This window comes from Heloderma suspectum, chromosome 4 (genome assembly GCF_057233095.1).
Source record: "Heloderma suspectum isolate Gila_16-S chromosome 4, 16-S_ref, whole genome shotgun sequence".
Classification (NCBI taxonomy): Eukaryota; Metazoa; Chordata; class Lepidosauria; order Squamata; family Helodermatidae; genus Heloderma; species Heloderma suspectum.
This window is the reverse complement of record NC_139461.1, coordinates 26,700,568-26,715,502: the sequence shown is the minus strand read 5'-3', so window position 1 is coordinate 26,715,502 and position 14,935 is coordinate 26,700,568. Positions and strand designations below refer to the sequence as shown.

General features: G+C 42.3%; 1 protein-coding gene across 2 annotated transcripts in view; it reads right to left on the bottom strand.

Annotated features, from left to right (window-relative positions):
* Positions 1 to 14,935, bottom strand: part of ENPP2 (ectonucleotide pyrophosphatase/phosphodiesterase 2) — a 119,148-nt gene that overhangs the window by 42,089 nt on the left and 62,124 nt on the right. For both annotated transcript variants that reach the window (XM_084848898.1, XM_084848897.1), the window contains exons 10-12: positions 12,801 to 12,866; positions 12,047 to 12,119; positions 676 to 784 (exon numbers count right to left, since the gene is read on the bottom strand). In XM_084848898.1, coding sequence (XP_084705024.1) covers positions 676 to 784; positions 12,047 to 12,119; positions 12,801 to 12,866 — 248 coding nt within the window. The remainder of the gene's footprint in view (positions 1 to 675; positions 785 to 12,046; positions 12,120 to 12,800; positions 12,867 to 14,935) is intronic.

Below are 14,935 nucleotides of genomic sequence, written 5' to 3'. Positions count from 1 at the left end.
ACTCAGAAGTTATCATGTTGATGGGCTGTTTCATCTCACCATTCCACAGAGAGACTAGGGCCTCAACAGGATCACCTGCTCAAGCTAGAGCATTCTGGAAACCATCTGATTCCAGAAGTCTCAGATGGCAGACCAACTTAACAGGGGGCCCACCCCTGCAGGAGGGAATAAATGTTGCAAAACTAAACTTTACCAGGAAGTGATCTGACCATGACAATGGAGTCACCACAACCCCTCCTATATCCAAACAACCCCTCCCAATCCCTGAGGCAAAGACAAAATTGGTGGCTTGTCCTGCCTTATGGGTTAGGCCAATAACTAACTGAGACAGTCCCATGGTTGTCATAGAGGCCATTAAATGCGGAGTTGATCCACTGACCGTGCCTTCGGTATGAATGATGAAGTCACCCAGGACAACTGTTCTGGGGTTCTCCAACACCACACTTAAGACCACTTCAGCCAGCTCAGTCAGAGATGCTGTTAGGCAGCAGGGTGGGTGCTACACCAACAGGAGCCCCAATCTCTTTGGCCAACTGGAGGTACAAGCCCTGATAGCTGCCCCAGGGGTAAAAGGTTTCCTGGTGAGGAAGACAGTATCTCTATGGATCAAATGATCAAAACATTAGCTCAGCCTTCACTTTTGTATAAAATTATTATTATTATTATTATTTTTACCATGATCACCAACGAAGATAATGTTGACACATCGGTGTAGGTTCAATTGTTTCAGTCCATCCATTAGTTGTCCCAGTATCTTGTCAATATCTCTTAGCGGATTCAACATCTATATATATATATATACACACACACACATATATATTAGCACAAAGAATGAGAATTAGCTGTCTTTTAATTACCTTTTATCTTTCAATAGACTTTACAAAGCCAACCCCCTGCCTTTTGACCTGGGGTGTTATCACAATGCTGGCATGTTTATAATGTCCTTTCTCTTTAGTCTAGTAAGGCAGTTTTTATTTTATGTATTTACTACATTTCTACACTACCCATCAGCCAAAGGAAAGTAACATAATGTAAGAAAAGTCTGCTGGGTCAGACTAGAAGGCTGTCTAGTTCAGCATCCTGTTACCCACAGTGGCCAAATAGATGCCCCTAGGAAGGCCAAAAAAGAACAATAGCCTCTCTTGCTATTATTCCCCAACAACTGATATTTAGAGGCATGCTGATAATTTCACCTTCATGGGTATTTTTTTCTCTTTAATTCTGTTCTTTGCCCTGCTTATCCCATACATGAGCATAGTCAAGTCAAACTTACCATATTTGAAGATTGTCCATGAAATCCACAACCTAAGAGTGGATTCCGACCTATCACAAGGGGAAATCATTGATCTAATAGGGTTAAGGTGAACATATGGAAATACCAACCTTCGTGAATTAGGCTAGAATATACAGACACTGTTTCTGGAGCCTAATATTAAGGAATGACTCACACAAGGCTTTTAAAGTTTAGACAAGGTTGTGATACGTCTGTTCATAGCTTATTTATTCCTACTATTTTTTTTTGTTACTCCTTAGCTAGGCAAATTAAAGATTCCTGAAACCCATCTTTTAAAGCAGACAATAGGTATATAGCCAAAATAACTATGACAGAGAACAACGCATCCCTGAGATCCAGTATAGATGTTCTTGTCATGATATTTCTCCAACCATGATTGCAGAAATGTGCTTTTTTAAAATGAAATGTGGTTCTCCCAGATTCTTTACAAGAAGCTAGAAGACTTCACAAAGGGAGACCATGCAGCCTGCAAGCTGTACACCCTTTACTTAAATACATTTTAAAGCAAACTTGAGTAGCTGTCCATTTATGAATAGGAGCAAGTGGGAAAATTCTTCCTACCAATCTAATACTGTATTTTGGCTACCTAGTAAACAATGACATAGAAACAACTTCTCTCCATACCCCCTCCCTTTCAATGTACAAGCTTTAAATTTAGGAGTTTGAATGGGAAGTACTCATTAATTTCAAATGAGTGGTTTGGGGCAGTTTTGGCTTGTTTGTTTTTGTGAGAATATTTACTTCTAAAAAAGAGTGCAATGGTATTGCCAAGAAGAAAAGGACGGCCAGTTACACACATTAACATCCTATGTCCAAATTCACCAGGATAAGACATTTGATATCATAAAATAAGTACACTCACATAGGCGTCAAGATCCGTCTACTTCTGCAGATCCACAGCTGGAGAAACTGGGCCAAGCCTCAAATGCTCTCAAACTAAACTTAAGTCACCTCCGTGGCCTATATGGAGCCTAACGCTGGAATGGCAACACTCTACGGATATGGTACTACCCCACAAGCATGTTGTTACTTGTCCAAATGAACATTGCTAATCTTGGGATGCAACTACCCAAATAATTAGATGCCTGGCTGGCGCAAATCTTTCCTGACACCACTTGTTGATTTTCACTGCCTCAAAACACTCATCAAGGTCCAAGAAGCCTTTAGTCTTCTCAAACAGCTGCTGCCATTATTAAGTTGTTGGCCATGAAATCAAAGAGATTTACAGACCAATTCTTGAGAAAGCAGCTAAGGGGATACTAACAGCAGCTCTGTCCCATGTCCTAAAAGGAAGAAACCTGGCAATATTTTTCAGTAACTCCCAGGTACTATTAGCAGAATATTCCAGATGGGTAGATACTCAGTTTCCAGGAATAAATTTTTGGCTGGAAAGGATAACATCAAGCATGATAATAAGCCTGATTTTGAAGGCTAGTCCAGAATTTTCCACCTGTGGATGAAGAACTTTGGATGAACCTTTGTACCAGAACGTACTGTTGGTGCCCCTACTGTGACTTTTAAAAAATGGTTAAGAAGATGGATTTTATTAAACGGGCTAATATAGGAAGGATGCAACTCCAAAAAAGAGAAAGAGAGAGAAGTCAGACTATGCTTGCTACTTATGTAGTAGCAGTCTGCTGACATACATTCAACATGGCTGCACAGAAACTTTGAAGAAGAAAATTCCAAAGTTGCCAAAAAAATTAAAAAAAATAAATCAAGCTGTATAAGGGCTTCAGAATTTGATATGTGTCAGTTTTGGAAACTTACTTTGTTCCGACGGGATTCCGCAGAGTATTGTTCTGTTCTAGGCACTTTTCTTCTTCTCTTTGAAGGACCAACACGTCTTTTCTGTCTCCTCTTAGGAGTGATCTTTCTCTTAGGTCTTTTAGATGGAGTAAGAGGTGAGCCAAAACTACTCTCCTGTACTGGCGGAGAGAGATGCCTGGACTCAGAAAAAGCCCATCTCAGCCAACATCAGATAGTTAACAACTACCTGTGTCAGCAGATCTAGGTACATGAAAGTCTTGATTAAAGCCACCAGAGGTGGTTCAAAGGACAAGTCAGGGTGAAGATTGAAAGGAAGGAGTTAGTTACTTGTAGGAATAGCTCTAGAACCCATAAGAAACAACACTCTAAAGGAGTCTGTTTTTATTTTTTATAGAAAAAAGGCCCCATTTCATGCTTATGTTTCTTTTGCTTTTTTATTGTCATTAGGTGCTCCATATATTTATGCCTTCAAATGTTGATAATCAATGGCTCGCAGTTCAAATAAATGGTATGAGGCCATAACATCTTTTCATGTTAGTTTCTATGTAGCCAGATTTCTAATCGGTAATAGTCCCATGCAGCAAGAGACATGCCCAAATTAAAAAAGCTCAGAAGACACCGTGCTCCTATCTGACAAGTCTGGCAGAAGTTAGCACTGCCCTATCCTTCATTTTGATCTTTAAAAGAAAAAATTCTAATGAGAAGAAATCCCTGTGTTACCACCTGGAGAGTACCAGTTTGTTACTTAGCCAGGTAGCTTTTGTGAACATTGCGCTTATATTACTGCTCATAATCATTGCGGCATCTGCTGGGGAAGAACATAAAGAAAGATGCTGGAGGGAGTGAAGTGAACCGTCCATGTATTAAGAAGAGGGGAAACCATCTGAAAAGAAGAGCTGCAGAACCAAGCAGTGCACAGTTGTTCGATACTACTTTAACTGATCTTAAAAAGAAGCCACGTTGCATGCAACTCCAATTGACTATTCCAATGAGAGTTCTTGGCATCTTTTAGGATCAGATTCTCAGAAGAGTGCAAAATGACACATACAGGAAGATAGTGCAACTAATTCAAAAAATGGAGAAGAAAGGAAGCACAGCAAAAGGTTTGAGACTCGGCAGTGATTTACAATGCCATTTGTTCCTATCTGCTTAGCCATTCTCTGTCTTTGTTGTTCAAATTGCAGAGCCGCGTTCTTGGAAGGAAAAATAGTGTTACCATCTGCCATGCTGTTTCATTGCTTCCTAGGCAAGCAGCTGGAAGGGAGATGCTAATCCAATTCCATTTGTCTCTCTCCAGAAAGCCGTTCAGAGTTTTCATTTTTTGAAGGGGGAAAAAAAAGAGAGAGAGAGGAAGAGTTCAAGCTTCGTGCAGTCTTGATGAAAAGAGCAGCAGGGGAGGGGGGAAAGGAAGGATTGTCACAGTTTACTCACTCTTTCCAAAAGAAGCGCAGCCAGAGCCTTAACTGTGCCACCAAGTGGTTCTAATAATCAGAATCACCATCCCAGGGTAGCGTGTTAGAGGAGCAGCAGAACAGTCCTTAAGCACATGGGTTTGTTGTCCGATTCATATGCTCAGAGTAGAGTGTGAATTTGTGCATACATTCACAAAGTGATAGTTTCTCTTTCTAAAGAAGTTAGAGCTAGGAAGAAAGCCATGTCTTTATTAACCAGCCAAACCTTAGCCTCACTTTGAAAGAATGAGGACAGATATCAATACAAGGGGGAAAGTAAGGTGCCTAATACCTCTTTTGCTTTGTAGAAGGAAGAATTATGGAATCACACCAAAAAAGAGGCAGGAACTGGTCAGCCAAGGTTCTACCTTGAAGGATAATTTCCCATAACAGTACATAACAAACTGTGCTGAAACAGGCAAACGTATGGTCTAGGGATGCTTATCAGATGGTGGATTTCTCAAGTGCTACAACAGACTTGACACAGGAGAGCTGTGATCAGATCTCTCAGACAGGTCACAGATCTCCTTTGTCACTTCTGTTTCGGCCCTCAGGCACACTGATTCACTGTGCCCTGACCCCAACAAGTCACATGGGGACTATACCAATCCCCCATATTGATTGTTACTTATCTATATGGCAGACTGGGGTCTAGTGGAATTAATATGGGCCACATACCGACCTCCGCCTCTTTTGGTTTAGCTTCATATCCAATCAAGCAAAGTGCTACTGTTAAACATACTACATGGGATCCAGATTTAGGCACATGCAATGGGGCTGATGGAAGTGGACTTCCATGCCCGCTCCTCCCTATAACAGCCTCAGCCACCCAAAAATGCTACTCAGAGGGTAGGCTGTGGTGTGGAAGGATCCCTACAAATCGAGCAGAACCACCTTCCAAGTGCTCTGATGCATGCGCCTAAGTCTAGGTCCAAGCCCTTAGACACAAGTGGACAACAGTCAAAGCATACACAATTCTCCTGTAACGTAGTTTATGGTACTTCTAATACCTAAGCACTCAAATACCCAGCAATGTGCAGAAGTAGCATTAAACACTGCGGGAGAGAGATCAACAGGCAAAGCTCTCACCCTCCAAGCTCATCTGTCTAATTGTTGTGACACATACCAGTGCAAATCAAAAGTTCAGCACAAACAAATGTTTCTCTGATACTGAATAGTTTTAACCCTCCTATGCTCAGAAGGAAAAAGGTACTTTAATAAGGTATCAGGGCCAAATAGATTCCAATTAAGTCACAGGTTTGGAAAAAGGGAAAGAAAAAAAGAATGTCAGATGTCTGGGATATCAATTCCAGTTTGTGGGGGGTGGGGGGGCAGGAAGCAAAATATTTTATAGAAGGTTACTGCTTATTGGGCAGATACCTTCCTGTATTGTTAATCAGCACAGCGCACACCAAACAAAAATACTCTGCATCAAAAGGTAAATGACCCGATTATTCTGGAACCTAGAAAGGCACAGAAACTATATATAGCAGCGACGTTTATATTATATCTGTAATATATAAGATAAAGAGGAATCAATAATTTATATGAAGGGAACATCTAGCAGGTCAATTAGTAACACACTGTATTCACAACAAAGCCTACACGTATGTTGGCATTACGTCCTTCACACTCCCTTTGTGGTTGCACTTCCCATAGAGATTACCTTAATGACTTTCCTTGTAGAGGAGACATCCCTGACCTTTCTAGGAGCAACTCTTTTTTTGGTACTACTCTCCTAGATGCAATCAAAATGAAGCATCAGGAAGATAATGCATTTTCCCATCAGTGATTTTCCTGATCTAACTTCTGGCTATGGACTCCTGGAGGGAATGTATCTAGCATTAAATCTGTATCCTACAAATGCTCACAAGGTGGCCAATGACATGATAAACACAATGCAAGCATCAATAACAAGAGCAAAAGACAGATAAAAGCCAGTTAATAAGCAAATGAGGAGGAGCTAAAAAATAAATAAAAATTACAATAGCTTTAAAATGACTTTTTAAAAAGATTAAAACACACACACACACACAACTTGGAATAAATTTGCCTGTTGCTGAAAAGAGAACAGTGTGGGTGCCAGGTGAACCTCCTAGGGTGGGGAGAGATCATCTCAGAAGTGGGAGCCAAAAATAAAAGGCTCTCTTGACAGTCGCCATCCACCATACTCACTCAGACACGTCTCTCAGATGTCAACCTCAGTGATTGCGTAGACCAGCCTTCCCCAGCCTAGTGACCTCTAGAAGTGCTGGATGGGGATGACGGGAGTTGTGCTCTGATACATCTTGAGGATACCAGATTGGGGAAGGGTGTGGTAGGCAGGCCAGCAAACATCTGGGTCCCGGACCATGTAGGGCTTTTAAAGATAAGCACTAGCAAGTTGAATTAATCTGAGAAATGGCTGGAGAGCCAATGGGTAGTATCTAATGTTAGTCGTACGCAGAGTAAACACACTGAAATGAATGGGATAAGTTAGTCATGACTAACAAGTCCTATTCATTTCAGTGGGTCTACTCTGTGTAGGAGGAACATTGGACACTACCCAGGGAAACTACTTTGGGACTGGTGAGAGATCTCAGCACACCAGCTCCAATGAGCTGTCTAGCTGTAACCACAACAAGCAAACAAAATCGCCTCTGAAAAGCCAACATCTCCTTATCTTAACAACTTTATCAAGATAACCCAGCTATGGCGCTCAACCCTATTGTTTTGTGTGTATTTCTCCCTGCCTCCCAACTCAAAACGTCCTAGTGGTGTAACCATGAAATTACCATAAATACTATATTATCTGTGAAGTCACACAGAACCCCAATGGCTGACTATTTTTTAAACTCCTAGAAGAGCAGCAAGGAAAAAAGGCATACTGAAAGATGATCAGCTCCTTATATGACTGCAACAACAACGTAATGAAATGTTGTGATAACTGTAAGTTCAGATCATGACAGGTTTTTATTATGTATTATGGGTCATTTACACACCCAACATCTCCCTACAATTTACCCCCATTCACTTTTATTGGGGTCTAACTGACCCCATTACCTCTCACACACTCAATGGGGCAGTGGCTGAAATGTCACAGAACAACCAAACCCGTTATTATAAGAGGATACGTGGAGTGACGCTACTCAGAGGGGGAAGTCTTTGGGGTTAGTTACGCTGACCCACCCACCCCCCCCAGTGCACAGGAGAGTTAAAAAAAAAAAAACCCACCTAAATGGTTTTTCTCCCTAAAGTTTCTTCCAAGCTCTAATGTGTTGCTCAAGTACCATTCAGAGAGAAGAAGCTCAAATCTGTTCCAAATGCTTAAAGTGCAGCCAGCTCTGTACAAAGGACAGGGGCAGGCAAGAGCCGAGGACAGTGCGTGATGGCCAAACTATCATGATTACTAAGCAAACAACCCTGAGGGGTCTCCAATGAGATCTTCCTCCTAAGTGATTTATGAGACTTTCACAGCTCCTTACAAACTGAAAAAGGTAAGAAAGAGAAACATGAAATGCTTCCTATCCTTTCTTTAAAAAAATAATTCTGCCCATAGTAAAATGTAACATCTGTGCAGCTTGCATAGCTGTGCTGACTTCTTTAAATATTAATTTAGAAACTTGATGCCAAAGTTGCTGTGATGTGGCAGATCTAGAAACTTGCCTTCTACACACACACACACACACACACACACACACCATCTTGTGAGTGGGGTGGAAGATTTAAACATGGGGGAAACAGCATGAGAGAAAAGCACATATCAGCTGCTGTGTTACGCACTGAGATGTCGCAGTGGGTTATTCTTGTGAAGCCTTTTCCTTCTCCTATTTAGTGTTAATCTTGCAATCCTCTAACCCACCTTAGCTTGAACTAGGTTGCTCTGGTTTTGAAGAGATTGCCTAGAAGACTTCTAGATACCTTACGGGCACCTTCTTTATTCAGCTTTCTATAATTTTATTGTTTCTCATATAATTGAGCCAATATCCTTGATACTCGTCACGGCAGCCAAATAGGGCTCCCTTGGCTGCCTTAAAGCAAAGAAAACAATGGCAAGACATAAACTGGGAGATCCATTACTGCATCTCCCACATCACATCTAGTTTGACTTTCAGTCACTTTGACACCAGTTGCATGTTTGGGGGCCAACCTATGCAGGATTCAACAAATTTGGGCTGGCCTTGGTCCCCAAGCAAAAAACATACAAAAGCCAAGATCCTGCCCCTCTCTTCTCGAGCTCCAAACTTGCAGCTGGGGAAGATGAAGAGGTTGTTGTCACCAACATCATGAGCACAGGAGTAGATCTTCCCTGCCTCCTCTTGCCCAGCTACAGTTTTGGAGCTCAAAGTGGGCGAGGAATCATCGCCACAGTTGTGGGACTCCAGAGCAAATGTGAGGATGATCCCCAGGCCCTCTGCAGCTCCAAACATGGTGATACAGGGGATAGCTTTGGTGCTGTACTACAGAGACATTCTGAGCACTTGGTAGCCTGGTGCAGAAATGGCCAGCTCTCCCACTGGAGCTGGAAATAAAAGGGATGAGAACTGGCAGGTCTGTCTAGGGAGAGAATTCCAAGGTCTTGAAATCAACTTTGAACTTTGATTTTCACAGATTTAATACACTAAAATGATTTATGGGCCAAGCTACTACAGAGGACAACCTTAACACTAAGCTTCAAATCCCCCACCCCCACCCCAAAAGGTGAATCTGATTGTTTTGTTTAATACCCTAAATGAGGAATGGCAATTTTCAATGAGTTTTTCTACATGAGGCTGTTAATCACTGTACCTACTTTTGGTTTCATTGCAGAATTGAGATCCAAGCTCTACACAAAGAGCTTTTCTTTTCCTGCTTTTCCACTACATAACCTACAGATGGCGCTGTTCTACAGCAGAATATTGCAGTTACACAAGTAGGGAAATACCTTTTCTTTCACTTTCAGAAATAATACCCCATTTTCCCCACTCTAAAAAAAAAACACAAGCAAAACTGGAGGATAACGACATCATCTAAAGAACACATAAACAACTGTGAGTAAGGAATCACAAGTGCACAATAAATGCCTTGTGTAGAAGACCTCTTTATCATTAGCAGCTGGAATGCTAATGTATGTATTTTACCTCACAAAGTGGCCTCAGCAGAGTATTACATAGAAAATTCAAAGACAGTTCAGCCCACCAGTGGGTAGATAAAACCTGTTTTGTGTGCTGGATTTCACTCAAGCTGGACAGATCTATCTGTTTTACTTTCTATAATGTTTGCATTTTCTTTTCAAGCTCACATTCATTCCATCCTATTTCTTGCAAATTTTTTAAAGTGCAAACAAAAATGCATTTCCTTGCACATGAAAATTCACACACAATTTTCTCTAATATACGCATTTTTGCGAGCTCTTTCCCCTACCATATTCCTTTTATACACTATCTCCTCCTAAAATATGCATTTTTGTATGCAATTTGCCCTATTGTATGCATTTTTTGAACTACTGGGGAACTACATCACAAAATTCAGAGAAGTGCAAAAATCAAAGGAGAATTGTGTCCTAGTTCATGTATTAGTTAAAGGAGTGCAACTTAGGTCGGTTCATATTAAAATGTGAACCAATCAAATTTCACCATGATCCCTAGCTGACCCTCCAGGTAGCAGCCCCTAAAACCTTCAATACAACACTGAGACGCCCTTTATATGTTCTCCCACCTGTGGTGCAGCATGTAGCTGGGAGAACAGTCCTCAACACCTGTGACCAAGGGTGGACCATGTGGGTCTTTCTGATGGAATTGCACCTCTAGGGTTTGAGGTAGCAGAATACTTAAGAACATAAACTTCGAGCTGAAAGTCCTTGTTTCAAAGTTCATATTGGCCATGAATTCACTGAGAGACCTACCTTCTCTTTCTTGGCCACAACTCACAATCTTTAACATGGAGACTGCAATACTAACCTATTTTACAAGGGTTTTGTAAGAATTATTGAGATAATGTATTTGAAGCACTATGTAACCTAGCAAGTAATCTTACTGATAGGACTTAAGCAGCAGGCACACTTGTAACAAAACCTTTTGAAACTACTCTCAGGGCCAAATTACCGCACAATTTGTAGGTTTCCTTCCCATGAATACCCAGCACAGGGGCCCCAATCTGGATTGGGACTGTGCTGGGGCCACAGGGTTAAAACCCCCCTGCCTGGATCCCACTCCGGATCGGGGTCCTTTGCCAGCTACTTGCGGGCATGGCGAGGAATTCTTACACTCAAGAGCAAACCACATGATTAACATACAAAGTTTGGCCCTCAATTTCCTAAGTGTTTTGACATGTGGGGTAGGGCTGCCATTCAAAACACACACACAAACAACACAAGCATGGAGCTACTTGCATGGTTGTGTGGACTGTGGCCAGAGAGGGGCTTCCAGGGACTCCATTTAGTGGAGGGCAATACCCACTCACTTGCGTTTTAAACCGCAGCTGATTTTTCAGTCCTCAGGATCGCCTATATTTATGGCCAACTCACCGATGCTACATACTGGAGCTGTTCACACAACACACTAACCCACACTCAGTGGTTGAGTGTGGGTTGTTTGAACTGTGGGTTGTTTGTTCAACCAAGGGTTACTGTGCTGTCTGAACGCAGCCAAGGTGGCTTATTAACCATGCAGTGTGGCTTGTTAACCACCGGAACAACCCAAAAACAAACCATGGGTTCTCAAGGTGGCTTGTTTGAGAAAATAAGCCACACCACATGGTTAACAAGCCACCTAGCTGCATTCAGACAACACACTAAGCCATGGTTCAAAACAACCCACACTCAACCAGTGAGTGTGGGTTAGCATGTTGTGTGAACAGCCCCACTGAGTGATTGTTATACATCATACATAAGGAGCCTCCAGCCTCCAAGCTCCACTCCCTGGAGGAATCCTTGCTGTTAACTCCGATCTGAGATCAGAGATAACACAGGGATGTGGGTGATGAGGGACTCAGCTGGTTGCTGGAAGGAGTGGACACTCTTCCCAGCACTGGCTGAGTGGCTCTGTACAGCACGTGCTGCGTGAAGCAAAGTGACTTGGCTGGCTCTAGTGTTTATAATATAGACCATGCAAATGGACCTATGAAGTATACATGCCATAGGAAAAAATCCCTTTCCTTAAAAAGAAAGAGGGGAGAGAATACAGAGAAGTGACCAGCATTAAATAACATTACTATTACTATTATTATTATTATTAAGCATAAAAAGTAACAAATGATTTTTTCACCCACCAGTTTTTTTCCATTAAATTTTGAATGTATCCAAGACTGTAAGACTTGACTGATAATCTTGCCCCTGCCCCCAAAAAACAAATGTGACACTCCTGAGGACTTCTAACAGCTGGAAACTTTTCCTGTAGTTTTCATAATATAGCCTCTGTATTTTCAACAAGGCTCTCTCCTCACTGAATGTGTACAGATGTGGAGAGTAAACCAGCAACTTAGAACAATTCAGACAAAGATTAGCATTTTGGCAGGCTTTGCTGTAATGGCAAAGCATGGAACCCATCAATGGGAAAAGAAGAACTATACTAACGTCAGGGCTAAATGGACCATATCTGTGGCCAGCGAGGTCTGGTTGTTCAGAATAGAATGCATAAGTGTAAGGCCTGAAAAGAAAAGAAAAACATTTTGTCAGAACAGTTTTCCATAGCACAGCCTTCCCCAACCTGGTGCCCTCCAGATGTACTGGACTACAAACCCCATAATCCCCCAGCTATCTGGGGCACCAGGTTAGATAAGGCTGCCTTAGCAGGTCAGCTCAAGTCAATCCTTTCAAATTCAGCTCGCCTTAGTGGGGAGAAAAGAACAAGAAGAAAACCCTTGTCATACGTTTTGCACAGTTTGATTTGACAATGTGTTGTTCCATAACTTCATTAAAACTATTAGAAGGCATGCATGCTGAGAGGTTCCTGCATGCGGGCACAATCTCATGGAGAAACATTCCATAGTTCCGTAAGACGGAGGAAAAAGGTACAACAACAACTTCCACGGAGAGTGCCTGTTGCCATGTATACTCAACAACACAATTAAGAACCATGACATCTGCCCAAAACTCAGACGGCAACGCTGGTTAAGCCACATTAGCCTAAACAGGATTAAAAGAAGAAAAACACACCAACCAACATTAACTCGTGTAATTAATAATAATAGGGCATTCGCGTCATGAGCTTGTCAAGAAGGATAGGCATGGCTGATCAAAGTTAGAAGTCTGCAGAGGGTACTGGCAATGCTTGCATTCCATTCCCTCATACAAAATACATTTAAGAGGGGGGTTGGGCATTACCTACCTTTCATTGTCTGGCAAAGTTAGCCATTGCAGTATAGTTAATATTCTGCGCTCGTGAGAGATTACACTAGAACAGAAGAAAACAGTATAAGACACCAGCTACACTAGTATTTGCCTGTGGATGCTCTACGTTTGAGCTCCATATTGTGGCTCGCTTTGAGAGCACATCTGCACTATAAATCTCTGTCTGTTTTATACCAGTTTAATTGGGACTGCTTCCAAAACCCCAAAGAAGCCTGGGAATCATGGTGGTTTGGCAAAATGTGCAGAGAAGAGACCGCTCTGTTAAAACTCTCTGCCACAAGTCTATAGCTCCTGGAGTTCCCTGCAGAAAAGAAATGTTTACGCCTGTGATGGAAAGATGTCAGAAATGTGATATAATCAAGATTGTAGGGGGTTTTAGCTTAGAAAAAAAGGTGAGTAAGGGAGGAACATGAATGACAGGGGTAGAGAAAATTATGCATGGTGTGGAGAATATGGAGAGTGAGAATGTTTTCTCCTCTCATAACACTAGAACCTGGGATCATAGAATCACAGAATAGTGGGGTTGGAAGGGGCTTGCAAGACCATTGAGTCCAACCCCCTGCTCAATGCAGGAATCCAAGTCAGAGCATCCCTGACAAGTGGCTGTCCAGCTTCATCATCCCATAAAGCTGAATGGTGGGAGATTTAGGACTAAAGGAGGTACTTCTTTATGCACTGCATAGTCAAACTATGACATCCATTACCACAAACTGTAGCAATGGCAGCCAACTAGGACAGCTTTAAAAGGGAATTAGTCAAATTCATGGAGGATCAGGCTATTAATGGCAGCATGTTCCTGAATTTCAGTTGCTGTACTATTGTATTCATGTCCTACTGCGGGCTTTCAAAGGCATCTGGTTGGCCACTATGGGAACAGAATGCTGGATCAGGCAGGCCTTTGGTCTGACCTAGCAGAGCTCATCATATGTTCTAATCATACAAGTATTGCATGGTTCACATTGCTTTGAGTTGAGACCTTGCTATGAGTTGAGACTTTGAGAAGAGATTCATCCAAGAGACATCAGGCTTCACCACACCAGGCCTTTGATCCCGCAACTTACCAGAGCTTCTGCTTCTGGATTCTTTGCAGGATTAAGATTGGCTCCATATACAGGCTGACACGGGCTGTTTGGTCTTTCCCTGAGAGTTCTATATGTTTCATTTTACTGCCACTAGATGGCTCTGCTGTTATAGTGCCATTACAAAAGTACACAGCTAGTAAACCACTCCATACATGTGAAAAATCAGACCTTCCTCATGCTTTGTAAGAGCAGGTTAAAGGTCATAAACCAGAGGAGGGCCCCTGGAGGTTGTTGACGTTGTGTAAAGGACCTGCAAACTTCCATGGATAACAAATCTTGATCACATGGTATAAGCCCCATGTAGAGAAACTCAGTGTGTTGTAGTATTGGACATGAACAAAGACTTGGGTTCAAATCCCAGCTCAGCCATGAAGTGCATCTTGTGTGAATCATAACCTCTCAGCCTAACCTCTCTCCCTCTCAGCTAAGTAACAGTATTGTTAGAAGAAAAGTGATACTGCTATATGACTTTTAACCCTGGAAGTAAATAGGAATCCTTGCTGAAAACAAGTTTCCTACTTGTCTTTTAGCTACTTGTCTCTTAGCTTCCGTCTCCAGATGGACAGCTGCTAGAACTACCACTTGAGAAACACTGGGCAAAATCCAAAGGGGCACTTACACCCCCACCGATTCTCTTGCACCTGGTCAATTCCCATCCGCAAGCAGCGCCCACTGCTTTGAGAACGAAAATGTAGTGCTTCCAGAAATGAGCAAAAACACTTGTTTCTGGAACAGGACAGGCTGGCAGAGCTTGCATAAGGGAGACCTGTCCCAATCGAGAAACAAGCGTTTTCACTCATTTCAGGGCTTCCTCTGGGAAACGCTAAACCTCTGTTCGGCAAGCGGTGGGTCCCACTCAGGCACCAAGATCAGCGGGACCCACTACCGCGCAACAGAATCTGCGGAGGGGAAGAGAATTGGCAGGAGCATAAGCACCAAGTGTGCACCAGTTCCATCTTTCCCTCCTTAACCATTTTTTTGTGGTCAGCAAAAAGATGGAAGAAGAGTGAGAAAACACAAGACAACGAAT